The sequence below is a fragment of the Pollicipes pollicipes genome, unplaced genomic scaffold (assembly GCF_011947565.3).
Source record: "Pollicipes pollicipes isolate AB1234 unplaced genomic scaffold, Ppol_2.1 Scaffold_3447;HRSCAF=4054_pilon_pilon_pilon, whole genome shotgun sequence".
NCBI classification, from domain to species: domain Eukaryota; kingdom Metazoa; phylum Arthropoda; class Thecostraca; order Pollicipedomorpha; family Pollicipedidae; genus Pollicipes; species Pollicipes pollicipes.
Genome location: NW_023596297.1, coordinates 4610036 through 4625016, shown reverse-complemented (window position 1 = coordinate 4625016; position 14981 = coordinate 4610036). Strand labels below are relative to the sequence as shown.

General features: G+C 52.7%; 2 protein-coding genes across 3 annotated transcripts in view; both read left to right on the top strand.

The window, feature by feature from the left end:
• Positions 1-262: 262 nt before the first annotated feature.
• On the top strand, positions 263-9286 carry LOC119091715 (methylmalonic aciduria type A protein, mitochondrial; the record flags this gene model as incomplete). The annotated part of the gene is made up of 6 exons (XM_037214553.1): positions 263-302; positions 6587-6909; positions 7306-7428; positions 7797-7967; positions 8441-8526; positions 8870-9286. Coding segments are annotated over exons 2-6 (1092 nt in total), but the record flags the coding sequence as incomplete, so codon positions are not given.
• A 2735-nt stretch (positions 9287-12021) lies between these two features.
• LOC119091430 (proton channel OtopLc) overlaps positions 12022-14981 on the top strand; it is a gene marked incomplete at its 3' end in the record, with an annotated part of 59264 nt that continues 56304 nt past the window's right edge. The window contains 2 exon segments of one of the 2 annotated variants that reach the window (XM_037214220.1): positions 12022-12071; positions 14660-14889. In XM_037214220.1, the coding sequence (XP_037070115.1) occupies positions 14752-14889 (138 nt within the window). 2 annotated transcript variants of the gene reach the window in all.

The following is a 14981-nucleotide window of genomic DNA, read 5'->3' as shown; positions in this document are numbered from 1 at the left end:
TGCCAACTGGATATGGGAGCAAGCCGGTGCACTCGACTATAGCGCTTGTGATTCAAAATACGCCTGCGGTGCTGAAAAAGTCTGGGGAGGTTAGGCTACTGTGGCCACGGCTGGTGTTAACGCTGGTAGGTCGCGGTTATAACGGGGCAATTGGGGATACTTTTGGAGTACGAGGCATTGGTAGGGTGTTGAATTCGTGGCTGCACGTCCACGCATTCAGGCTTGGGAGTGTGGGGGGGGGGGGGGTGAATGAATATTGTTGGGCTCGTTGATGGGCATGGTTTCACAAAGTGAAAAGTGAGGTGAGCCGAGCTGTGTAAAGTAACGCAGCCCACCCACAAAATACGCCGACAAGCAAATTTCTTTCTGGTTTTTGTCCACCGTCTCGAGCTTCGGAGGGGCTGGTGTCTCCCCAAATGAATAGGAAGTTCAGCCCATGCCCATTGGCTGTGCCAATCTCGGGTCATGCTGTGATTTACATCAAGTGGTTGTGGTTTGTCAGGTTTGTTGCTTTATGCCAGTTAAACTACTGCTCTGCTGCATGTAAAGAAATGCCCACATTTTTGTGCCACTGGTGCTTTGCATGCACATCAGCTGTGCATGCTGCCCTGCCATCATTAGGACATGATGGAACCAAAGCCAAGCAGATCATGGATTGTAAATATACCAGAACATTTGTGGGAGAGGCCACGGCTTTTTTTTACTTGGGTACCTGTATTGCCGACGGTGGGGAGAGCTACGCTGGCTGCAGGGTTCCTGTACTGCCGTGATGGAGAAATGCTGTCAGGTATCAGCCGACGTAGTGACGTCACTGAAAATGGGTTTCCATCGATCGGGGTTCTTTTGGGCCAACTGAATGCTACAAGGCATTTGCTAGCGATATGATGTCACTGGTATTCGACTGGATGTGTGACGTCACTGGTTGTGAGGCTTTAGGGATCTTTTGGGTGTAATGAATGCCGTAAAGCATCACCTGACGATATGTCGTCGCTGGCATTCAATGAAACATCAGGCGCAACAGGCCTTATTCCATCTTTACCTTTCGTACCTGTCTGCTGCAAGCATTTGCGTGTCGAATAAAAGCTTGACCGAATCACCTGAATGCGTGACGTCACTAATCATCACTTGATACGAGTGCACTTAGGCCCCACGGCCGCGGTGTATCATGTTCCGTGAAATATCACCAGGTATCGTGACGTCACTGATATTCGACTAAATGTTGGTCGCAACAGGTCATGCTTCATTTTTACCTTCGTACCTGTCTACCGCAAGCACTGGCGTGATGAATAAAAGCTACCAAATCACGTGAGTGTGTGACGTCACTGGTCATGCATTTTTATGGATCTTTGGGGGCCAACTGAGAGCCGTAAAGCATGACCTAATGATGTGACGTCACTGGCATTCGACTGTGTGTGATGTCACTTGTGATCAGATTTTACGGCCTCTTTTGGGCCGACGAAAGGTCATACGACATTAACTGAAGATGTGACGTCACTGGTATCCGAATAAAATTCAGGCGGGACAGGCCATGCTTCATCTTTACCTTTGGTACCTGTCCATTGCAAGCATTTGAATGCTGAAGGAAGGCTCTGCCGAACTACCTGAGTGTGTAACGTCACTAACCATTAATTTATATAGACTGCTTTGAACCTACCGTAAGCCACACCACATCAGCTGACCATATGACGTCACCGGTTTTCGTCTAGATGTCATGCGCAACAGGCCATGCTCTATCTTTGCCTTTCGTACCTGTTCACTGCAAGCATTCGCGCGCTATATCGAGGTGGTGCCGAACCATCTGAGTGCGTGACGTCGCTGGTCATGAGTTCATACAGGCTCACTTGGGCACCCCAATGCAACAAAGCATCATATCCTGTGAAGCATCGCGGGATGATATGACGTCACTGGTATTCGACTCAACATCAAGCGCAACAGGCCATGTTCCATCTTTACCTTTCGTACCTGCCTACTGCAAGCATTCGCGTGTTATATGACGTCAATGGTCGAGAGCTCTTACGGGCTCTTTTCAACCCCCCTATATGGTATAATGCTTCAGCTGACGATATGATGTCACTGGTGTTCGACTTAACATCAGGCACAACATGTCATGTTCCATCTTTGCCTTTCGCACCTGTTAAAGTATCGGCGAGCCTAATGATGGCTCTGTCGAATCACCTGAGTGCGTCGTCATGAGTTTTTACAGGCTATTGTTGGCCGAGTGAAAGCCATAAGGCATCATCTAATGATGTGTCGTCACTGGTAATCCACTAAGTGTGTGACGCCATTGGTCATGAGTTTTCCCGGGCCTTTTTCGGCCGACTTAAGGCCATTAGGCATCAGGCAACGATATGGCGTCATTGGTATTCAATTAAGCATCAGGTACAATATGTCAAGTTTCATCTTTACCTTCAGCACCTATCTACTGCAAGTATTCGCGCGCCACATAAAGGCTCTGCCCAATCACCTGAGCGTGTGGCGTGACTGGTTATGAGTTTACGCGGGTTTACTCGGGCTGACTGATGGACATCAAGCATCATCTGGCGATGTGACGTCACTGGTATTCAACTTAAGACCAGGCGCGACAGACCATGTTCGTCTTTATCTTTCGTACCTGTCTATTGTAAGCATTGACATGCGTAAGGAAAGCTCTGTGAAATCTCCTGAGTGTGTAATGTCACTGGTCATGAGTCCTTTATGGGCCGCTTTTTTGTACCTATAGGGTACAAGACATCAGTTGACGATATGACGTCACTGGTGTTTGACTTAATCTCAGGCGCAACAGGCCATGTTCCATCTTTGCCTTTCGCACCTCTATACTGCAAGTATTCGCGCGCTACATAAAGGCTCTGCCGAATCACCTGAGCATGTGGTGTAACTGGTCATGAGTTTACGCGGGCTTACTCGGACTGACGGAAGGACATCAAGCATCATCTGACCATATGACGTCACTGATATTCGGTCTGTGGCCCAGACTTATGACCGCTAGGCGGCGCCCTTTATTATTTAGCCATCAGGACATTCCGGACCGTAGCTGCTCAGGGGCGCATCCTGTGATGTCGGGCGGAATAGCTTTGCATATACGTCGGTTTGTGGGCTGGGATCACCTTTGTTTTGTGTTTACGTTTGTTCAAAATTTTAGTCGTTGAAACAGCCCGTTGCGTTTGAAGCTGCTACTTAATGGTGCGCACAATAAAATTAGTGTGCTTAACTATGGTGCATCTCCCGCCTCTGCTGCGGAATTTCGTAGCCATAGGTGGCCAAGTGACCTCCTACCAACTGATGATCAGTGACGTCACGTACTCGGTGATTCGGCGGAGCCTTCATATAGCACGCGAATATTTGCAGCAGCCAGGTACGAAAGGCAAATATGGAACATGACCTGTTGCGCCTGATGTTTAGTCGAGCACCAGTAACGTCATGCCGTCAGCCGATGCATTACAACCTATAATGGGTTCAAAAGAGCCCATAAAAACTCGTGACCAGTGACGTCACAAACTCAGGAGATTCGACGGAGCCTTTATTCAGCACGTCAATACCTTTAATAGACAGGTACGAAAGGTAAAGAAAGTACGTGGCATGTTGGACCTGATGTTAAGTCGAATAACAGTGACGACATATCATCCTGTGATGCTTCACGGGAGGTGTTGCTTTGTGGCCTTGGGCGGCCCAAGTGAATCCGTATAAACTCATGACCAGCGACGTCACCCACTCAGATGATTCGTCTGGAGTTTAGTCGATTACCAGTGACGTCATATCGTCAGCTGATGCTTGATGTCCTTCAGTCAGCCCGAGTAAACCTGCACAAACTCATGACCAGTTACACCACACGCTCAGGCGAATCGACAGAGCCTTTTTGTAGCGCACGAATACCTGCAGTAGGCAGATGCGAAAGGTAAAGATGAAACATGGCTTATTGCAATTGATGTTAATTCGAATACAAGTGACGCCATAACGTTATCTGATGCCTAATGGCCTGAACTCGGCCAAAAAAGGCCCGTAAAAGCTCATGACCAGTGACGTCACACACTCAGTGGACTACCAGTGAAGTCATTTCGTTAGCTGATGCCTTATGGCTTTCGCTCAGCCAAAAATAGTCGTAAAAATTCATGACCAGTGACGTCGCACACTCAAGTGACTCGGCAGAGCCATCATTTAACGCACCAATACTTTACAGGTACGAAAGGCAAAGATGGAACATGACCTGTTACGCCTCATGTTAAGTCAAACACCATTGGCATCACGTCGTCAACTGATGCATTTTTCCCTATAGAGGGTTCCAAGGAGCCAGAAAAAACTCATGACCAGTAACGTTACACACCCAGGAGACTCGACAGAGCCTTCATTCAGCACGTCAGTACTTGTAATAGACGGGTACGAAAGGTAAAGATAGAACATGGCCTGTCGCGCCTGATGTTAAGTCGGACATCAGTGACGTCATATCGTCAGCTGATACATTATACCGTTTGGGGGTACAAAAGGTCCCGTAAAAAGCTCTTGACCAGTGACGTTACTTACTCAGGAGACTCGACAGAGCCTTCATTCAGCACGCCAATACTTCCAAGAGACAGGTACGAAAGGTAGAGATGGAACATGGCCTGTCGCGCCTGGAGTATAGTCGAATACCAGTGACGTCATATCGTCAGCTGATGCTTGATGTCCTTCGGTCAGCCAGAGTAAACCCGCGTAAACTCATGACTAGTTACACCACACGCTCAGGTAATTCGGCAGAGCCCCTATGTGTCGCGCGAATACTTGCAGTAGATAGGTGCGAAAGGTACAGACGAAACATGGCTTAGATAGAGCATGGCCTGTTGCGCATGATGTCTAGTCGAGACCTAGTGTCATCATATCGTCAGCTGATGCTTTGTGGCCTATAGTAGGTTCAGAAGAGTATACAAATTAATGGTCAGTGACGTACACACTCAGGTAATTTGGCAGAGCCTTCCACGGCAATGCTTGCAATGGACAGGTACCAAAGATAAAGGTGGAACATGGCCTGTCGCGCCCGAAGTTCATTCGAATACCAGTGACGTCACATCGTCAGTCAGTGCCGTATGACCTTTCGTCGGCCCAAAAGAGGCCGTAAAATCTCATGACCAGCGACACGCACGGTCGAATGCCAGTGACGTCACATCGCTAGCTGATGCTTTATGGCCTTCAGTTGGCCGCAAAAATCCGCCAATACTTGCAGCAGACATGTACGAAAGGTATAAATGGAGCATGACCTGTTGGCTGATGTTCAGCCAAATACCAGTGACGTCATATCGCCAGCTGATGCCTTACGGCATTTCGTCGGTCCTAGAGGACACGTGGAAACCCACGACCATTGACGTCTTACAATCGGTCGTATAGCAGTGACGTCGTTAGCTGACACCTTGTGGTCTTCAGTTGGCCGAAAGGCACCGGTGAAACTCGTGACCAGTGACGTCACACACTCAGGTGGTTCGGCAGCTTTCATCCAGCACGCCAATGCTTGCAGTAGTCAGATACAAAGGTAAAAATAAAGCACGGCCTGTTGCGCTCAGTATTTATTCGAATACCAGTGGCGTCACGCTATCCGGTGATACTTCGTAGACCATGACACACCGTGGTCGTGGGGCCTAAGTGCACCCGTATGAAGTGATGATTAGGGACGTCACACATTGAGGTGATTCGGTCAAACCTTTATGCGGCACGCAAATGCTTGCAGCAGTCAGGTACGAAAAGTAAAGATGGAACGAGGCCGGTCGCCGAGGTCGGTCGAGGCCTGATGTTTAATCGAATAACAGTGACGACACATGGCCAGCTGATGCATTACGGCATTCGGTGGACCCAAAAGAGCCTTGCAAACTCACGACCCGTGACGTCACATACCCAGCCGAATACCAGTGACATGTCACATTCAAAAGCCTTATGGCCTTCAGTCGGCCCGAAAGGACCCCCATCCCGATCGATGCAAAACCATTTTCAGTGACGTCACAATGTCAGCCGATGCCTCACAGCTTTTCCCCCGGACGACAATACTCGAAACCCTGCAGCTAGCGTAGCTCTTCCCTCCGTCGGCCATACAGGTACCAAAGTAAAAAATTACCGAGGCCACTGGTTTGCTGGCAGGGTAAAAAGTCAGCTGAAAGCTGGGTTTTGTTATGAGTTCTTGGGATTTCTCAATGTGAAATCACAAATACCATGTACCATATGAAAACAGGAGTCTCACTTTCCATTTTTGCAAAAGATGATTTTTTCTGGCACAGACTTCATGTTCAGGATTCTGTGTCCTCTTTTTAGTGGTGGAAGACAGTCCTGTCATGTCATGTTGTAAGTGGATTATATTGCACATCTGATCAGTGTGAAAAAACAGATCTCATGTCAGAAACTGAAGTCAGTGCGAGAAATAGAATACGAGTTTCAATTTGTAATAGGTGAAGTCTGCCATGTTTGCAATATTTGAGGCCAGTGCTTTCATTTATAGCCAGGTTAAAGAGGATAAAATGCCTTTCACCCCAATCTCATGTTATCAGGTACTCTGTCATGATTAAAAATTATGTAACTTGTCAACTGAATCCACTTTGAACCTGATGTGTCATGTTTCACTATTTTCCTGTTCCAGAAACACCAAGAAAATCAAACATTACTGAATGCATAGCATGCATTTATATTCAGGCTCATTATTAAGGGCTTATAGATTTCACAAATATGCTGGAAAATACCTGTGCAGGCAGACATCCAATAAAGCAACTGATCTCATGGTGGAAGAACTTTTTGAAGGCCTGTGTGCAAGGAACAGAACCAGCTTAGCTAGGTCAATTACTTTGGTAGAAACATCAAATCCTGATAAGAAAAAGCTTGCTCAAAGCTTGCTTTCAATGGTTGCAAACAACCTAAAGCAGCAAGAAGAGGAGAGGAATGGTGCACCAGTGTCATTTCGAATAGGTTAGTGTGCCAACTGGTTATGCTTGAAAATGTTATGATATCCAGTCTTTAAGTATCATTTAACTCCCAATTAGGTAAGTTTTCTCCTAATTAGTTTAATTTAGTACCCAACTGAACAACAAACTAATGTTTTTTTAGTGCATAATTGTATTTTACTCATAGCATGTTAGTCACAGCTTAAAACATCCATTTCTCACTGTGGTGCCCTGAACAAAATTTTCTGATTATTGCATTTGTCAGATAATTGTACCAATTTAATGTGGACATGTCAGCATGCTTATCATGTTTGTTTTTAAATGAAATATATATTCTGTTAAGCACCACTGCAAAAATGTTTTTCCTCATACATAAAACATGATGCAGAACCTGCTGCATGGCTGGTATTATGTGTTCCAGGCTTGTCTGGACCACCTGGCGCCGGAAAATCGACCTTCATCGAGAGCCTGGGCAAGCAGCTGACTGCAACTGGACACCGATTGGCTGTACTGGCTGTCGATCCGTCATCAAGCACAACAGGAGGTAAACTGTACCCGATATCTGATCACTTCTCGGCAGACAGCGAACTAAGGCGTCTGTGTCTGGAGAAACCCCTGCGGCATCTTAAGATAATTCACGCCATTCAGCAATTACGTTTTGGTGATGGAAGCTGTAAGCTGAAGTTCCAGTGAATGGTGTACACAGGTATTTGGTGTTCCTCCTGACATGGCAACAAGAGGGACACATTGTCCTGTCGTCCCGGTCCATCTCTCAGCTGTTCTGTGAGAGTGCGTGTGTTAGTGTGTGCGTGCGTGCGTACGTGCGTCCATGTACTTGCGCGTATGTACCTGCAGGCGTGCTGACGGTCGTCACCGTGCCTAACCCCCGCCCCCGTGCTTAACCCCCGCCAGGCTCGCTGCTGGGTGACAAGACGCGCATGCCCCGCCTGACGGTGGACCCGGCCGCCTACATCCGGCCGTCACCCACCCGCGGTCACCTCGGCGGCGTCACGCGGTCCACCAACGAGACCATCCTGCTCTGCGAGCTGGCCGGCTATGACGTCATCATCGTGGAGACGGTCGGTGCGTGACGCCAGAGGGCCGAGTAGCGCTCTGTCTGCCGCAGGCGGGCCGACCCGGGACCGACGGGTCTTAAGGCTGGTATCGGGCGAGCCTTACGCTTCTTTCACATTTGCTAGCTTGGTGCATAGGCTGAGTAGATATCTGCAATAATTTGAATTAGAAAATGACAAAGGCAGTATTTCATGAAGATTGGAATATGATCCGCAATAGTTTGTACTCTGCAATCGCTCGCCGTGGGGTATTCCTGTCCATCTCATATTGTCTGTGGATAAAGATTGTCATCGTCTCGCGGCCTTCTCCTCACATCCCAATTTGAATGTTCCCGTTTTGCGTCATATCGTGTCATTCGTTCGGGCCGCCTGAAGGCCGGCGCCACAGCGAGAGTTGCGTGAGCCGCTGCTGAGCGGGTGGGACATTTGATGCCCACCTTACCGCCCGTGCTGATCGCCGCCTGAGCGAGGCCGTGTTGTCAGGGGTCGGCCAGTCGGAGATCAGCGTGGCCGACATGGTGGACGTGTTCGTGCTGCTGATGCCGCCGGCCGGCGGTGACGAGCTCCAGGTGAGGACCGGCGAGAGCTCGGGCGAGGGGTGCCGGGCTCGGCTCGCTAGGGAGATTTTGAGGCCGCGTGAACGAAGCTATGCTTGTAACGGCCTTAAGTCTCAATGCTGTCCGCATCCATGCCGAGCCTTTTGGAATGCGTTGTTTTCCTCCATGTGGGTAAAACTTGAGCGTGCGCTGTTGCTCACCGTCCTCGGCGACACAATTCGCTTATTGAGCCAGGCTGAAGCCCCTGTTTGCCTCCGATGCCAACTGGCATAGAGGCCTCCACGCCAGTGAGGGTGAGCGCGGTAGCAATGCCTCCCGCGCTCTGGTGTCCTGACCGGGCGTCCGGCCGGCTCAGGGTCTGAAGCGCGGCATCGTGGAGCTGGCTGATGTCATCGTCATCAACAAGAGCGACGGCGACCTGGTGGCGGCGGCGCGCCGCATCCAGGCCGAGTACTTGTCGGCGCTCAAGTTCGTGCGGCCGCGCCAGGCCGGCTGGAAACCGCCGGTGCTGCGCGTGTCCTCGCGCTCCGGCGAGGGCCTCGCCGAGCTGTGGACCGCGCTGGAGGGCTACCGGCGTCAGATGACAGCCGACGGCCAGCTGGCGGCACGGCGCCGCCGGCAGCGCGCCGTCTGGCTGTGGGCGCAGATCCAGGAGGCGGTGGTGGCGGCGTTCCGGCGCGACGCCGTGGTGAGCGCGCTGCTGCCGCGGCTGGAGAAGGACGTGCGCCGCGGCCGGCTGCCGCCCGGCGCCGCCGCTGACCGCCTGCTGGACGCCTTCCTCGGACGGCTGCGGCGCCGTGACGCCGACAGCTGACCTGGCCTGACCCGATCCGGCCTGCGCGGTGCGGCCCTAACGGCTGGGATGCCAGGTGGGACGCGAGCCTCGTTGTTGATGCGGTAGATCTCAAAGGCTTGTTCAACTTACATTTGCAGTCGCCAGTTTGTTGATATCGTCCTAAATGTGTGTTCACGCGTGTGCGGAAGATGTAGTTCAGCGACTTGTCGTCAAGGAAAATCTGTTTGTACCACACTTTTCGGTACCCCTCACAGTGAGTGGCTTATAGCTTTCGAACCTTGTTTTATTCGGCATCAGCAGCATTGTTCATCCGCCGACAGGCGCTCCGATCTCAGATGCTGCCTTTTCCTCAGTTACGTTGGTTAACCCATATTTTCCTCTTGCACCACTGTGTTCGTGTGCCCGTGCCCGTTTACACACACGTTGGCGTATGTGTGCTCGTGTTTGTCCGTGCTCTGGAGCATTTGTGCTGACCCCTCATCGCCGACCGCATGGACCTCTCGCCGCGTGTCCGCCGAGAGGTGCAGCCACCGAGTCCGGCTCCTGATCGCGGCAGCTGTCCTGGACGTTTGCGGTTTGCGCGACTCGCAGCCGAGTGTCGGCTGACGACACTGAGCACCACACACGCCTTTTCAGCCGTCTGCCGGCGCTGCACCCCGCTGCTGTGCCGGCCAGTTGCAGCAGTACCCAAATCACTGTCGCAGACCGCGGCGGCGTCATGACGACAGCGCCGCGTGCCGCGTCGGCTTCGGTGGTGCAGCGGTGACGGTGTTCGGGGTCAGTTCGGATGTAGGGCGCATGGGACCGCACCGGCCGCTGAACCTTAAGCGTGTCCTGGCTCCGTGCGCTCGCCCGAAGTGGGCGAAGTGAGTGATGCGAGTGGTTCGTGTTTGGAGCAGCGTGCTGCTCCAGACAGTTCGTGTGGTTCTGCCAGTGTGCTAGCCACGCCGGACCTCGGAAACGTTAGAGGAGTATGCCAACGATTTCTCGTGTCCGAAGATGCAAAATTCTCAGTGATGTGTATACAGGTACTCGGGAGAAAAAGACAATTTTCTCAGGCGGGTAGAACTGCTGGGAGGGTAGCTGTCACGTGACGCGACGGCCTTGCCACGTGACAGAGCCTGATAGTGCTGCGGTGTGGAGGTCTGAATGAAAGGAAGTATCTGAACGTGTCGCGCTGAATAAAGTATCTAGATACTGTGTGGTGAAGTAGGAGTGTGCTGCTGGGCATCGGAATAGGGATCTGTCGTGTTCTGACCTTGGCAATGTGCAATACATCCTTCTGTACGCTACGGCTGCCGATTTTTCTACAAAGTCGCTCGTGTTCTACAGGCATGCCCGCTTTGCGTGATTCCACGTTTTGACGCGGTGCACGCAAGTTTCACGCAAACAATGTTCTTCTTCTATTGACTGGTTTGTCGTTTTTAGCCGATTCCGACAGAGGCGTTTTCAGCTGCAAGTTGCAAACTGTTTGGGTCATGGTGCACTTTTCATCTAGGATGTATTTTATCAGCTGTGGAAATAATTTTGCATTCTTCGTTGCTGTCAGATGTCGAGCGAACAACTGCCCAGTGAAAATATTTCTTGTGAAAATACCACCCACAAGGTGAAGCCGAATTACGAAACTATTTGTATAAAGACAAACACGATTTGGCCCCACGTCACTTCAAAGTGATCTTTTGCGCGCGTGTGACCAGCGATATGTGTCGAAGCAAAGCACGTGAAAGCGATTATTGTATCCACAACGTTCTATAGCAGTGAAATTAACTAACATCCTTGACATAGGCATTAGCGCAACACTGAGTCTAGCATGACAATGGTAAGATTTATGTTGTCATCCATATCGCCGGTCCAACACAGGATTAGCATGCACTGATCCTGTTTGGTATTGCATGACTTCTCGCAGTCGATGTGCTCAGAACCCTCCACGCCTGTTGGTTTTCTCTAGAGGCTTGGGTTCATGCTGGTGCTGGACGAACTGCGCCACAGGCTGCCGAGTGCCGCAGGCGTTGATAGCGGCGGAGCCGACCGTCTGGTGACGTTTGGTCTCGTCGGAGCAGTTACCACCGAGAAGTTGGACCGATATGGAGCGGACCTGGCTGCACTAACCAGACGGTCCTGGCCGACGGCGGGCTGCTCCGTGGAGACTTCCGCAAATATCCCGGGGCTGTTCCGCGTCGCTGACGTCAGCTGCGACGCCACCCACGGTCACCAAGGCCTGGCGCGCTCCGAGCCGAGCCGAGCCGAGCCAGTCAGATGGAGGCGGGGCCGGCTCGGCGCCCGCTGCCGCAGGACCGCGCCGCAAGGTTACCTGCAGGGCGTACGTACCGCTCCAGCGGCCTGTCGAAACTCGCCGGCGCTCTCAGCAGCGCTCACTGCCGCGCGCCACACTTCCGCGTCGCTCTTAGCCGCCACAGCGCGCCTCAGCGCCGTCCGTCCGTCCGTCCGTCTGGCAGCCGGTCCTCGCGTGCCTCGGCTGCACCGTCGCCGCGCGCTCCGCTCCGGCAGGCGGCCCGTGACCTCCGTGACGCCGGCACGCGGTCCTCCGGGCGCGGCGTGCCCACCTGTGTGCGCCCGGCGCGCGGCGGCGCGGCGGCGCGGCCCGCTCGGCGCCGCTGCCAAGTTTAATATCAGGTCAGAATTAGCCCCGGGCGCGCTGGGCCAGGGCGCGGCTGCCGACAGGGCCAGTAGTGCCGGCACGGCCAGCGGGGCTTGCCCGCGCTCTCAGTCGCCCTTCGACGCCGGCGGCCCGACCACGACGGTGAGTGATCTCTGTGGCCGGGGCCGCGAGTGCTGGAGGCCGCTCCGACGGCGAGGACATCGTGAGACGTCTTGCTGTCACTCGTGATGACTGGTCGTGGCGTGGCGTCGTGCAGTCGAGGAGGGGCATAACAGCACCAGGGGCAGTGGAGGTTTTCCAAGTTGGGGCAAGGCAGAGGGTAGCATAATTTTTGGTTATGTCGTTCCAGTCAACCCTCATGGGACCAATGTTAAATTTTAACAAAGTTTGTTGGTCGCTGACCCACGCCCCCTCGCACCGCGCCCGTGAACAACGCGGTTGGGACGGACTCGGACTTCCACGTGGGATGTTCAGGTTCGATGTCTGTTTGCCTGTGGGCGCCAATGTAACCACCGCGGTCGGCGGCGCTTTATAAAAAGGGCTGCGCAGCGGTCCGCGGCGAGTGCTGATTCAATCCCTCCAGCCTCCTGTTTTTGTAAGCGTCGTGATTTCCCACAGCGCCAACAAGAGACTTGTTTGAAAGACTAGGGCCAACTCCAACTGTGGATGATGACCTACTGATCACGCACACAATCACAGCTGGAAGTGGCGACGTATTAATTGAGGGTGATCCGCTGGCAGCAATAGCATACGGCAGCGGCCAATGACCTAACTGAAAGCAGCACGGAACTAGCAGAATAACAAATCACTTGCATTGTATATGAAAGGCAGCTGAACGTCAACCTTAACCTCGTGACTAGAGATGCAACGTCTTGGTACAGGAGTGCAGTTTGACATCCAGCTCGAGGGCCTTATCCCCTCCCATCGGTTGCCTTTCCAAAGTTGTTGTAACAGTGCCCGGCTTGTCGGTCTCCCCCAGCTTTGACGCAGTTGGGAAAATCTATAGATAAATCTAATTAGGTGTACGGATGCGAGAAGCTGTTGACATCACTACCTAGTCCCACCCCCCAACTGAGTTTGCCCGAAATACGCCCCTTTTGGCGGCGTTAGGGCGGTGCATGACCTGCGATACAGGAACGTGACCGGTACCAGGACAATCATGCGTATCCACTTGTCGTCCTAGATGTGCAGCATCGCACTCTAACACGTGGAACAATTATATTTCGAGGGGTGACCGACATCACCTGTCTAGCATTTCATCGATGCAAATGATGCAAACTTCTTGGTAGCGTCACTGACCCCGATTAACCGTCGTCTGTTCATAATGTGGAGGTCATCCATGTGGCGACAGGTGACAAGAGCAGTCAGCCGCAGCGGCGCGTTATCTGTCGCGGAGAGATTAATGAGTGATTTTGACTAATTCCTCAAACGCTGAGTGATGAGGCGTCATGTACAGGCCGATGACTATAACACACGAGTAGATGTTTTGATAGACATGGAGGACTCATGATTGTGACTGATTTGTCAAACGCTAAGTGAAAAGGTGCTACGTAAAGGCCAATGGCTATAACACGCGAGCAGATGTTTTGATAGACATGAAGAGCGCATGGACTATCGACGATTACGGCACATCGTCCTATCTTGCTGGGTTGACACGATCGGTAGCATCGATTCATGCTCTAAAAAACTGAACTGAATCGTACGCATGCAGCATCGAATTCAATGTTTTTAAGCATGCAATGATGAACGCCCATGGACATCTGCCTTCCACGAAAATGCAGCAGCGAGCTCGTATGCGTCAAATGACTCGTGTCTCCAAGCACAGTGACCCGCATACCGTCAAGGGGCGGTCGGATGGGCGGCTATCGAAGCCCGATCACAACCCAGTCCTGACGCACCACTAGCCGCGAACTGGCGCTCGCTAACGTCTCGTTTATTTGCACGCCGGCCGCGTATACGCCTGCTGACGCCTCGCTCGCATACACACCTGAGCGTGACGTCAGGGCCGGCGCGGATCGCGCGGCGGGGGGGCGCCGGGCGGCGGCGCCAGCCGTGACCGCCGACGGTTCTCTGCTGCTGACAGTTCTCGCGGGCGGAGAGCATACTGGCTGGTGCCCCTGCAACGACTCAGAGGCACTTGGCCATTGCTGACACCGAGAAAGTGCACCGGTTCTTGACACTGTTGTGCGTAACGGGACGCGTGGATTTTGCCGCAGTGTCATGGGCAATCGGCACTTTTGTTTTGCTTTGTTTCGCGGGGAACGTAAGTCAAGTGCCGAGTGCAGTCATCAGAGGATGCCTGCCAGTGCCATTCAGTGCACATTATTTGCACACCAACACCAGTCAGGCCAACAGTCTATATCGATCAGATCACGCACACGCTAACTTTTCCAGTGTTCTGTGTGGGTTATGATCTGCCTTCGTTTTGTCCCACCCAGCCCGCTAAAACTGCAAACTTCAAACTGCAAACTGCGGACATGAATGGGATCGACAATCATATGGGAAAGAATGCGCAACTTGCCCCGTGTTGTCATCTCTCACACCTCGCCTCTCCTCGGTAGTTACCGACCCGCGAGCCTTGTTCTAACCGAAGACCAGCATCGAGTGTTTTTCCCTAGACCGGAAATTCCTCTAGATCTAGCTGGCATCGCTTCCCGGACAGCTACAGCTGTCTCACGCCGCCCGCGGTCTGTGCCTGCCCGCCTCACGCTCCCTGCTCGCGTTCGCAGAGCGGCGTCAGGCGGCGACGGGACGCCGAGAGTTCCGCCGACCGCCAGCTGAAGCGCGCCACCAACGATGACGACGCGGCGCCGCTCGCGACATGAATAAAACGGTGCACTTCGAGGAGGCGCAGCCGGTGCTGAAAGTGCGCGTGCGGCTGCTAGACAACGCGGACCACGATGAGCGGAAGAAGGTGGTCGACCAGTGGTGGCAGGACTGGCGCGATGGGAAGCTGCCGGTAAGATGATCAGGGCCGGCCTGACTCAGTCCGGCCGCAGTAACGGCCCGCGGCTGGCGCCGTCTCCAGATGGGCCTCGTTCCGCTTCCTGT